General features: G+C 37.7%; 1 protein-coding gene across 2 annotated transcripts in view; it reads right to left on the bottom strand.

The window, feature by feature from the left end:
* PPME1 (protein phosphatase methylesterase 1) overlaps nt 1-12,720 on the bottom strand; it is a 68,928-nt gene that overhangs the window by 17,833 nt on the left and 38,375 nt on the right. For both annotated transcript variants that reach the window (XM_010599586.2, XM_064288685.1), the window contains 4 exons: nt 11,877-11,934; nt 11,422-11,473; nt 4,799-4,953; nt 533-623 (listed from right to left, as the gene is read on the bottom strand). In XM_010599586.2, the coding sequence (XP_010597888.1) occupies nt 533-623; nt 4,799-4,953; nt 11,422-11,473; nt 11,877-11,934 (356 nt within the window). The remainder of the gene's footprint in view (nt 1-532; nt 624-4,798; nt 4,954-11,421; nt 11,474-11,876; nt 11,935-12,720) is intronic.

Genomic DNA, 12,720 nt, shown 5'->3' with positions numbered 1-12,720 from the left:
AATAAAGTAATAACTGAATAGCCTTTACTTATGTGGAAGCCATAGCCAATTCTGTCAGTGATTTTTATGAAAGCTCAATACTGAGATAAATTATTTACCCAAGATAAAAACAGAAGAAAGGAATCTACACCCATCCTCTCTGCTTCTCCATCATTTTATCTGGAATACGGAAAATGAATCTAAAACCACTGCATCAGAGACTGAAGAAGTCTTAGAGACCACCTAGTCCAAGTCTTACCTTAGGAGATAGACAGCAAGAGAGCAGACGATACCAAATCACCAAGATTCTAGGAGGTACTACAGTGTATTGAAAAAGGGATGGGCTTTAGAGTTAGACAACTTAGCCAAGTTTGAAATATTCCAATTATTTCAAAAAAAATTCTGCTCTTTACACAAATGTTTCCTCTCATGTGATTACAATAAAGCTAAGCTCAGAAACTGAATTTCTATTCCTTTGAACATGGTAATAGAACTGATGAAAAAGGAAAGCTACAAACTAACTTTGAAAAGAAAGTACAGATTTGTGGGTTACCTCCATTCAATGGCATTCTCCAGAGACTTGAAGGTTTTAGGACGACCACGTAAGAAATTCTGCATGCTGTTAAGAGCATCCATGGCTGTACCTAGATGTTAAACAAAAATTTTAATGTATTCTAAGCATTTACATTTCCTGAGTCATCTATATGTATCTGTCCTCAGTGGCAGTAGAATTTAGGGATGCTTGAGGAAAAAAAAAAAAAGCAGTTTAAGAAAATGCAGAAGACAGCAGGTGAGGGGGAGAGGGAGTTATTGCTTAAGGGGCACTGAGTCTCTTTTAAGGGTGATGAAAAAATTTGGAAACTGATAGTCGTGATGGTTTACACAATATGGTTAATGCAATTAATGCTACTGAATTGTAGATGTAAAAAAGGTTGAAACGGCAAATACATCCTATGAAATGTTTTGTTATATATATTTGTACCATAATTGAAAAAAAAAAAAAAGGACCTAAAAAGTAAACATAAAAACCAAATGTAGCTCGGAAGACTGATGCAATGGCTTGACTTCTGCCTCTTGGTATTCACTGCCTTGTATAGTCCCCTCCAACTCTGAATAGGCTGACTTGTGATGGTTAAGATTGTGTGTCAACTTGGCTGGGCCAAGTTTTTATACGTGATCACTCCCATGATAGAATCTGCTATGAGTAGCCAATCAGTTGAAAGGGAGTTTCCTTGGGGGTGTGGCCTGCATGTGAATACAAGCAGACCTTCTGGCTTTTTGCTTGCTCTGGATCCTGTGGCTGCTTCCTGTTTGTCTGACCTCCAGTTCTTGGGACTAGAGCTATCAGCTTATCTGTCAATCCTGGGATTTGTGGATCTTCAAAGCCTGTGAGTGAAAATTCTGCTCTCTGACTTGCCGATCTTGGGTTTGCCAGCCCCTGCAGCTATGTAAATCAGGAGATGCCTTGTGGTCTTGTCTGTCAATCGTGGGGTTTGTCGATCTTCACAGCCTGTGAGCAAGAGCCCTGCTGTCTGACCTGCAGATCTTGGGTTCAGCAGCCCCTGCAGCTACGTGAATTGGGAGAAGCCTCTATCCTGATCCACAGACTTGGGATGCTCCAGCCTCTACAACTGCATGAGCCATTTCCTTGATATAAATCTCTCTCTATATATATTTATATGCTTTACTGTTTTTGCTTCTCTAGAGAACCCAGCCTAAGACATTTGTATAACCAGCAGAGCCCTAGTGGCACAGTGGCTAAGAGCTCAGCTGCTAACCAAAAGGTCAGCAGTTTGAATCCATCATCTGCTCCTTGGAAACCCAATGGGGCAGTTCTACTCTGTCCTATAGGATTGCTACGAATTGGAATCAACTTGATGGCAACAGGTTTTTTGATGGGTATAACCAGTAGTGTGGCCTCTGAGGCTGTGTCATAAAAGACATGGCAGGTTCCTTCTTGCTCTCTCTTGGATCATCACTCTGGTAGAAGCTAGCTGTCAAGTTATAAGGACACTCAAGCAGACCTATGGAGAGGTTCCCATGAAACTGAGGCCTCCTGCCAAAAGCCAGTACCAACTTGCCAGTCACATGAGTGAATCATCTCAGAAGCAGGTCCTACAACATCATTTAAGTCTTCAGGTGACTATAGCACCTGCCAACATCTTTTTAATTTTTTTTGGTGCCAACATCTTAACTGCAACTTCACAAAAAGATCTTACGCTAGAAATACCTAGCTAAGCTATTCCCGAATTCCTGACGCACAGAAACTGTGAGATAACAAATGTTTATTACTGTTTTAAGCTGACAAATTTTGAATATACTAGGCAACAATAGATATCTGACGACAGAATTCTCAGATCTGGATCTTCTTTTTCATTTTTTTTTTTTTTTAATTTTAGTAGGATAAACCCTAGGTTCTACAGAGGAGAACATTCTTGGGATTGGAAAAACACTTACCAGAGTCACCAACGGTAACCTTTACCTATACTCTATAAATAATAGCTAACATAACGAGGATTGAGCACAGACTATTTCCAAATGCTGATTCTACCTTTACGAAAAATTTAAACAGTGATTTTTCTCCTGCTATTGTTTATTCCCACAAATACTTAAAAATTACCTTTTCTTAAAATGTTTGCATATACAGTGAAACCTGTGAAAGCAAGAACTTGATGGGACTGCCTTGTTTTTCCAGGACTTGCCAAGTTCTCGGCCTTTGACAGAGTGTAGCTTACCACTTTTTTATTGCTTTCTATTAGTGGAAAATATTTGCATTTTCCTTCTCTAACAGGTTGCTGCCTGACACAGGTTTTTCTGTAAACACAATCTCAGGAAGAGAGTAAGCTGCATGACGCTGATTACGCTGGTGGAGTCTGCCTATGTCTCTGATACTCTGATTAGACACTGGTTATCTACACAGAGTCTTAAAAAGGCTTCACTTACTTTAACTGACTGTCAAATGACCTCCACTTAGCAGAGTAGTTCAGAAACTAAATATTCAACTTGTACTTTTTCCTGGGCCCAACAAAACTCATTCTTTCTGGATATGACAAAATAGAATATCTAGTCATACATGCTTGGCCCATTGTCTTTTGATCCAAGCTAAGAGGCCATACTTTTTGGAAACCAAAATAAGATATACATTTAAAACGTCCATGTCCACTGACCCAGTATTTCCACTTTTGGCCACCTATCCTAAAAAATAATTAAAAACACAACACAATAATATGAAATCTTGTAAACAAAATTTATATAAAAATATTATTCATAGCCAAAAGGTAGAAAAAACCTAAATGCCCATCAACAGATGAATTGATAAACAAAATATGGTACATACATACAATGGAATACTACTCAGTAAGAGAAATGAAGTCTTGATACATGCTACAATATAGAGCTTGAAGACATTATGCTGAGTGAAATAAGTCAATCACAAAATGACAAATATTATGTGACCTCATTTATATAAAAAGACAAGAACAGGCCAAAGTTTATGAGTGATTATCAGTGCCAGGAGGGAGTGGAAAGCAGGGGTTATTCCTCACAGAGCACTGAGTTTGGTTTACGGTGATGGAAAAATTGCATTGATTAAGGGTAGGATTGCACAGCAAATTAATGTAATTGCTTTCAATAAGGTGCACACCCATAAAAAGTTAAATCGGCAAAATTTGTGTGACAGATATATTCACAAAAACGACAAAAAGAAAGAGTAGCTGCTGAGGCTGCTTATGTACAATCAAACACCTCATGGGATTCAGTTTCTTGGTTTGGAGGCTTAGGGTCATGGTTTCAGGGATATCCCAGTTAACTGGCCTAATGTGTTTACTGCACTTCTGTTCTACCTCCTAGTTCATTGTGCAGTGTCCGGGGTCTTAAAAAGCTTGCAAGTGGTCATACAAGGTACAACAATCAGTCTCTATTTGCCCAGAGCAATAGAGGAAGAAGGAGAGTTAGGAAGAGAAGGGAGAAACGGAATGTGTGGCTAATTGCCTCCGCAAACAACTGCTTCCTTTGCCATAAGACCACAAGAACTGGATGGTGCCTGGCTACCATTATTGAACATTTTGATCAAATATTCTATAGAAGAATCCTGATCAAAATGGGGAAAATGCAGAATAGAATTTCAAATTCTCATGTAATCCAGACTTTCAGGAGTCTTAGAGGCTGGAAGAACCCCTGAAACTACTGCCCCGAGATAATCTTTAAACCTTAAACCAAAAATATTCCCTGAAGTCTTCTTAAAACCAAACAATAGGTTAGCTTAACCAGTAAAGAATGGCTGCCTTGAGCATTGTACTCTTTTAAGATCTACCTATATGGGAGCAAACTGACAACAGCAACTCGAAAGATTAGATACGAAACTTAGGGGTAGTAAATATATGTTAATGGGGCAGGAACAACTTGGAAAAGGAGGGTGAGAATGGTTGCATGACTTGAAGACTGTAATTAATGTTACTGAATTGTACATGTAGAAATTGTTGAATTCGTGTATGTTCTGCTGTGTATATTTCTCAACAACAACAAAGATAAAACATATTCTAAAAAAAAATTATTTGTAAAAGACTGGAAACAACCTAAATGTCCCAATAACAGGAAAGTGGTTAAACAAAATTATGGGACATCCACACGGTTGAAATACTATGCAGTCATTGAAAAAGATGTTTATGAAAAGTTTCTGTTGGCATGGAAAAATGCTGATTATAAAAAGACAGAGGAGCATACTTTAAGATCCATGAAATTGACAAAAATTAAAACAAGATAACAATAATCTACCATGGATGTCAAACATTCTGATTTGGTCAGCACTAAGAAAACTTACCTTCCACAACATCAATCATGCACAGACCCAGAAGGCTTGGCACCAAGTTGGATGATGCTGTGTGGACTGCAATAGCACCGCCCATGCTGTGTCCAATTAGCATGATTGGAGGAGGGAGATCCCCATACATGGCTTCAACCACATTGCCAACATCTCTGCAAAGAGAAGCAACAAAACTGGGAATGCTTTCTGATAGCACTGTAAAAATGGTTTTCTTTCCACTTCCTTCCTTTTAGTCTGTAATTCATAGTCTTGGGAGACTGTGAAGGTCTGCTGTGATATCATGTAAACATACCTATGTAAACCTCCTAACATGCCCCCCAGTATCTAGAGAGGTAGCCACACACTTTGCGCTCCTGACAAATGGCAGGTTAAAGACTAAAAAATCCAAATTTTCTGTTTTTCCTTTATACCACGCTTTTACTGGTCTACATTTAGTTCAATTACATAAACATATACCTTTATTTTGAACCTAGGCTTGAGCTGGACAAATCACTGACCTGCTCTATGCCTCAGTTTCCTCATCTACAAAACAGGAAAACAACTTTTTTAAGTGTTATAATGTCTTAAGATTCGGAATCACAAACTGAGCCAGCTCCAGTTTATTTTTTATTATGTGATCTTGGATCAGTTAGTCTTTCAGGCACTGAGTTTAAACACCTATAAAATTACAAGAATGTCAGTTACTACTCTAGATTGAGGAATAAATGAGGCAGTGAATGTGCAACTACTTTGAAAAGAGTGTTACTCCAAACTTAATAATCATAATTTGTCATGTAAAGTTGTTTGAAGGATGAACATAAACATAAGTTATAATGCTCTGAGATACTAGAAAGGTGTTCAAAGCCAGTATTTATTGGCTTTCTGTTCCAGCCTTCAATTATGAGTAAAGCTGTTTAACAAAGTCAAACTTTGAAGCTTTTGAAAATGGGAACTGAAATATGAACTTTACTTTTTGTTTGTAATATTGGCCTTCTTTGCTATAGTAATAGGTGAAATGAGAACAGTAAAGTTCGTTTCTAGAGACTCTTGCCTTCTTTTAGAAAAGGCTGAGTCAGTCAAGTTCAAAAGACAGTTTTGTCTTGATGAGCATCACTATATACCTCAAGCACTCACGGTGTTAACCAAACATAGCAGGTTTGGGTGCTGAGACATAGCCTTTCAAGTATGTCCACAATACTCATAATTAAATTACTTCTGAAGGAAGTAATTTAAAAAATTTCATATAACAATTTCAGGTACAAAATAAGGTAGCTGCAGCATCTGCAAACAAACTGAATGGGAGATAAGGAGACTACCCAATTTTACAAGTAAAAACAAGTAATTGTTTAATATTCCTTTGAAGTTAAATTTAAGGCTAAGACAAAGTAAGGCAGCTTAAGCAGTCATATGAAGAGATAATAGAGTTAAGACATAAAACCCAAGTTTCTTTGCACCAGCATTGCTTCTATACTAACACAAAATTCTCTTTGGAAGACAAAATTATATGAAAGGAAGAAAAGAAAATTAGTATTTATTCTGTGCTTATTACGTGCTATAACATCATCTTTCCCATAACATCTAATGTAATCCTTTAACAGCACTGTCTGGATGGGTCTATTTTACTGTTTTATATAGATAAGGAAACTGAGGAAATGTCTACCAACAGTTACGACTTTGTCAAGTCAATTACTCTCATTGGGCCTATCAAAACATTACTAAATTTCTATCAAAGTAAGAAGACTTGCAGATTCCTGCTACCTTTTGAAGCATGCTACAGCCATTTTCCCTTGGGATAGGGGATTGTGGATTCAGGGTAAATCCACAGAGTCAGAACTATGTTGTCACGATACGGGAGAGGTCAGCACAACTGGACTTAACCAAAAGCAGTTTCCTGAATAAACCAAATGCTTCGAGGCCAGAGTAGCAGGGGCGGGGGTCTGGGGACCATGGTTTCAGGGGACATCTAGGTCAACTGGCATAATAAAATCTATTAAGAAAACATTCTGCATCCCACTTTGGTGAGTGGCATCTGGGGTCTTAAACGCTAGAAAACAGCCATCTGTAAGATACATTAATTGGTCTCAACTCACCTGGAGCAAAGGAGAATGAAGAACACCAAAGACAAGGTAATTATGAGCCCAAAGCCTACAAAGCTAGATCAGAGACTATATCAGCCTGAGACCAGAAGAACTAGATGGTGCCCGCCTACAACCAATGCCTGTCCTGACAGGGGACACAACAGAGAATCCCTGATGGAGCAGGAGAGCAGTATGATGTAGACCTCAAATTCTCATAAAAAGACCAGACTTAATGGTCTGACTGAGGCTAGAAGAACTCTGGAGGTCATGGTCCCCAGACCCTCTGTTAGCCCAAGACTGGAACCATTCCCAAAGCCAACTCTTAAGACAGGGATTGGACTGGACTATAATATGGAAAATGATTATGGTGAGGAGTTTCTTGGCTCAAGTAGACACATGAGACTATGTGGGTAGCTCCTGTCTGGAGGGGAGATGAGAGGGCAGAAGGGGACAGAGGCTAGCTGAATGGACAGGGGAATACAGGGTGGAGAGGAGAAAAGTTCTGTCTCATTGGGAGGAGAGCAGCTGGGAGTGCATAGTAAGGTATATATAAATTTTTATATGAGAGACTGACTTGACTTGTAAACTTTCACTTAAAGCATAATAAAAATTAAAAAAAAAAAAAGAACTATGGTGTCTTTGCCCAGAGACTACTGGAAAACATCAGGAACAAAAACTAGATTAACAGGCTACCTTTGGAATAAGCAACACAAAGGAAAATTATATGGAGTTTCTGAAAAATAAAAACAGGTCATATTCCAAAGTTAATTTTGCATATAAAAATGATGCACCAGGAAAAAAATATATAGGTTCAATTGATTAATCTAAAACCTTGTTGATGTGATTTTTAAAGACTAAAGTTCAGATCACGTTTGTGCTACTTAACAATGTACAATTTCCAGTATAATTCTTGAACAAGTCCAAGAAACTTCTGTTTGGTAACAGATATAATGAGTATAATAAAAGGATGCTAAAACTCAAAACTCATTGCCATCAAGTTGATTCTGACTCACAGTGACCCTACAGGACAGAGTAGAGCTGTCCCACAGGGTTTCCAAGGAGCAGCTGGTGGATTCGAACAGTCAACCTTTTGGATCTCTGAACCACTGTGCCACCAGGGCTTCAAAACGATGCTATGGAAGATTATGTAATTTTTTAGGTTTCCTTAAAATCCTCCTTAACTGTGTTGGAGAGGGTTCTATATCTGCTTCATGTATGAAGGTAGACAGGATCAGAAACAACACAACTTGATAGCATGTCTAAGCTTCAGAAAGGTGTATTTACCCAGGAAAAAGGTGGTTATAATCAGCCACTTGATCATCTACCAACAGGAGAAATTAATTCTTACTGAAGTCAGGCAAAGTATTTGGTCACCAAGATTAGTGTCTTACTTGAGACATGTACTGAAATTCCAGAGAAATAAAGATGAAGTAGCAGGGTTACCTACAAATCTAGTCTGTAACTGGATGTATTAGATTTTAGAAGATACTTTCTAAGTGGACTGTCATATTTATTGTAATACTTGGTTCATTTTCTATTGTACAGCCCAGACATAACAGAAACAGAATGAACTGAGTTCAAATCTTGGCTTTTCTACTCTCAGTGGAGTTGCATCTTATGTAGGATTCTGTAGGTTTTGAAGTTAACAAGTAAGGCACAAATCGTGTTATCAAAATTATTTGAAGATACCATTATTTGCCCATTAGGTCTGCCCATTAAAAAATTTTTGTTTCATAGAGTGACTGAATTCAGATATTATTGAAACATTTTATAACATGGATTATTTCAGCAAGAATCCAACTTGTTGGCCCTTCTGGTTCTTGGTCATCACCTTCATCTATTGTGAATGATTTTTATAATTTTTTTAACTTTTTGTGCCAGTTATCAACTTACCTGTCTCTCAGCTCCAATTCATCCTTCATGGCTTGCTCTACAAAGCTGGATCTGAGTCCTTTAAATATTTATTTATCCTTTGCCTACTGGCATTAAGCTAAACTATGTCAGTAGAAGGCACTGGAGAGACAGTGCTCGAAGAAAGGGTTTTGCTTTCTAGTTTGTGTGCGTTCACTTATTAATAGGCTCCAGCAGTGTGGAAGACTTCTCCAGCACCTAGGTCCTGCAGCACAAGAAGCCACCAGCTACAGCAGCATACATGGCTTCCTCAGGACCCAACTCCTGCAGCACAGGTGCCTTCTCCAGCACTGCACACTCCCTTCTCCCATTCAACGTTTTTGTAGCAAAGCGCCTCTGGTGAGACACTTCCCCGCAATAGCTTCCCCTGCACCCTAGAGGGCAAGTTTCTAGCAAGTTCCAGAGAGCCAATTTCCAGCAAGTTCTGCTAACGTGGCATCATACTGGCTTCTCTGCCCTTCAGTGAGCCACAGTTGTGCCCTCTCCAATAAGTTCTACTTCTCGGCCCCCCGGGAGCGGGGGCGGGGGGTGTCTTCCTTAAGAATACTATCTCAGCCCAAGGGGTAGTTGCTGTTTCTTTTACCTGCTAGTCCTCTATTCTTTATAGTTCTTTTTTACTGACTAGCCAATCCTTCATTACTCCAATCCCCTGTTATAGCTAATAATTCTTTATATGAAACTTTCCCTGTTCAAATTACTGTGGTTTCTCTCTCCTGAGTGGACCCAGATTGATACACTTATTACTGATAAATTATGATTGATAAATTATTATTATTGTCTAGCTGCCTGGCCATTTAAATAATGTATTTCACTTTTTTGTCAACAGTAAAGAAAACCTTTAAATTCTTAAAATCATTCACAAATCTTACCACAGATATGACAAACATGCTTGACTTTTCCAGGTTTTATTGCTCATACTACAAAAGGCATTAGGAACTAAAACCAACTGTGGGAGTAGATTCTTGGATCCCTTTTCATGGTCTCTCAGGCATATATTCATTGAGTGGACTGGTACTCACACCATTTACATTGTTACTTCTCTCTCTTTGACAAGCACTATAGTTGAATGATCATAATTCCAGTATACTAACCATGTGACCTCATACGAGTTATTCAACCTATCTGAGTCAATTTCCTCTTTAAAAAAAAGGATAATATCTATGTTATAGTTAATAATGTAGATTAACTGTAATAAATAATTTAATTAAAATAAATTATTTAAGTTTAACAAATACTTATTTTACATTTAATAAAGTCTGATTGATAGAAAGCATGCAAAGGGCACCAATAATGATAATAAAATTATGGCCATGAGTTTAGGCTCTGAAGGATTAAAGCCACTAAGGTAAAAGAGTCAGATTTTTTTGGCCTAAATTGGCCAAATACCTGAGAGAATATGTATTAACCTGAGAGCATGTATTAAAGCAGGGTAGTTAGATGATTCCTGATTATGCTATAGGTCCATGGCTTCCAAACACCAGTCGCTAGACTGGCTACATCAAATTCTTTTAGAGAGCTTTATCAAAATATAAATGCCTAGATGCCACTAATATAAGTAACTAATTCAGTAGATCTGGGGTAGGGCCAAAACATCTGTATTTTTATATAGGTACTCGGGTGATTCTTCTGATAAGCAACCAGGTTTGAAAGCTACTGTATGTGCTACTTTGAGGCCCAGGGAAATGTGTAATTAGTGATTGCTAATACATTGAATTGTGTTTCCCCCAAATATATCTGTCAACTTGGCTAGGCCATGATTCCCAGTATTGTGTGATTGTCCACCATTTTGTCATCTGATGCGGATTTTCGTACGTTTTGTAAATCCTACCTCTACGATGCTCATGAGGCAGGATTAGAGGCAGTGATGTTAATGAGGTAGAACTAAATCTACAAGATTAGGTTGTATCTTAAATCAATCTCTTTTGAGGTATAAAAAAGAGAAGCAAGCAGAGAGATGGGGAAACCTCATGACAAGAAACAAGAGCAAAGGGAATAGCATGTCCTTTGGACTTGGGGTCCCTGCACTGAGAAGCTCCCCAACGGGGGAAGATTGATGACAAGGACCTTCCCCCCAGAGCCGACAGAGAGAAAGCCTTCTCCTGGATCTGGCTCCCTGAATTTGGACTTCTAGCTTTCCAGACTGTGCGAGAATAAATTTCTCTGTTAAAGCCATCCACTTGTGGTATTTCTGTTATAGCTGCATTACATAACGAAGACAGTGATTTTTTAAAATACACTGTTTCCATCTTTCTATGAAACTGGACAAAGGATATAGGCAGAACACCTTAAGAACATACTATTAGGGCCTCTTGCATACTTTTCCAAGCTTGGGCCTACAATAGAAGTCTATATTCTATTCAACTCCATCAATAGAAGAAAACATTTCATATGCCAACACAAACTAAACTGTACAAATTAAACTGTGCCTTGAATTTTCAAATGCTTTATATGATGACTAACATATTGGACACATAAAAAAAGATGGACGTTTCTTCCAAGTTTAAATAGTAAGGTGAACCCAAAAGTAGAGAAGAAAGAAGTAAAGACTTTCTTCTGTGCTAATTGTTGTCCAATAATTAATGATGAAACCTGTACTACTACTTATAATAGTAACAGAAGCCAAGCAATTATAAGCAATATTAGGATACTTACTTTGCCATTGTTTCTGCAGACAGGTCTTCAGGATTCTTGACCTTTGTTTCACCTAAAAAGGAAATAAAAATAAAATTCCCAAAGACAGAATTATAAAAGCAAGAGTATTCTCTTCTAAAGGTCCCACCTTCGGACAATAAAACGGAGCCTCTATAATTTCATATCACAGGCTTAGCAAGAATTTCTACATTACAGACACATTTTGATAGTTGACTGTAAAACCACTACAAATGAAAATATCACAGTAGCCCAGCAAAGATTAATCCACATTCCTTAAACATTACTAGCATAAGAATTTGGTCTGAAGGACTTTTTTTTTTTTTAGCTAAACTAAGCAAATATACATAATGTTTAATAAAGAATGGAAGCTAGGATTTCCTCCAAAATGCCCAAAGGAAACAACTTGGATTATTTTATGGTCATACCGAAATTTATAACATCATCAAGTCACTCACCATGACTTCGCAGATCCAAAGCCACAATCCTACACTGAACTCTACTAATGATTGCTGCCTAGGAGAAACAGAAAAAAGAAAGTAGTAAAATACATAACCCAAAACAAAAAGTAAAATACATATGGGATAGTAAATCTTGCTCAATGACCAATGATGATTTTGTTAAATGAACTGCTATGAGAATTCAAGGAACTCAAGAGAACCAAAAGAAGACCTTTCATTTTTAAGCAAAATAATGATGATTCTCTGCTTTTCAGTTACAGCTAGTCCTGTCCCAACTTCAAATCTGGTTTTCCTCACATCAAATCCCTCTTTTAACTTTAACTTTTCCTAGCCTTTCCTGAAACAGAGTAAGTTCCTCTAGGCAATGACCCTCTGAGCTCTGCTATTATCTAGGATTTTCATCCATTTTCCCTAAATATCTTTTCCCTACTATGGAAGGGGAATTCCTTAGATAAAAACTGTCAGTCAGTGTTATGGATTGAATTGTATCCCCCAAAATATGTGTCATAAACCCTAATCCCTATACCTATGGCTGTAATCCCATTTGGGAATAGGATTTTGTTATGTTAATGAGGCCATAAGAGTATACGGTGTGTCTTAAACCAATTATTAGTTTTTTTTAAAGTATTTATTTTTGGTGGCAATATAAATAGCCAAACACAGTTCAACAATACTGGTTGCATACTTCACTTTGTGTTACCATTCTCTCTACCCATATTGTTTCATCATCATTAATTTAGGTAGAAAGAACGGTAACACAACGTGAAATCTGTAACATATTTAACAATAACAATGTTATTGAACTGTTCATGTAGAAATTGTGAATTGATGTGTATCTGGC

The sequence above is a fragment of the Loxodonta africana genome, chromosome 7, assembly GCF_030014295.1.
Source record: "Loxodonta africana isolate mLoxAfr1 chromosome 7, mLoxAfr1.hap2, whole genome shotgun sequence".
Lineage (NCBI taxonomy): Eukaryota > Metazoa > Chordata > Mammalia > Proboscidea > Elephantidae > Loxodonta > Loxodonta africana.
The sequence above is the reverse complement of the archived record's forward strand: the minus strand, read 5'-3'. Positions and strand labels throughout refer to the sequence as shown.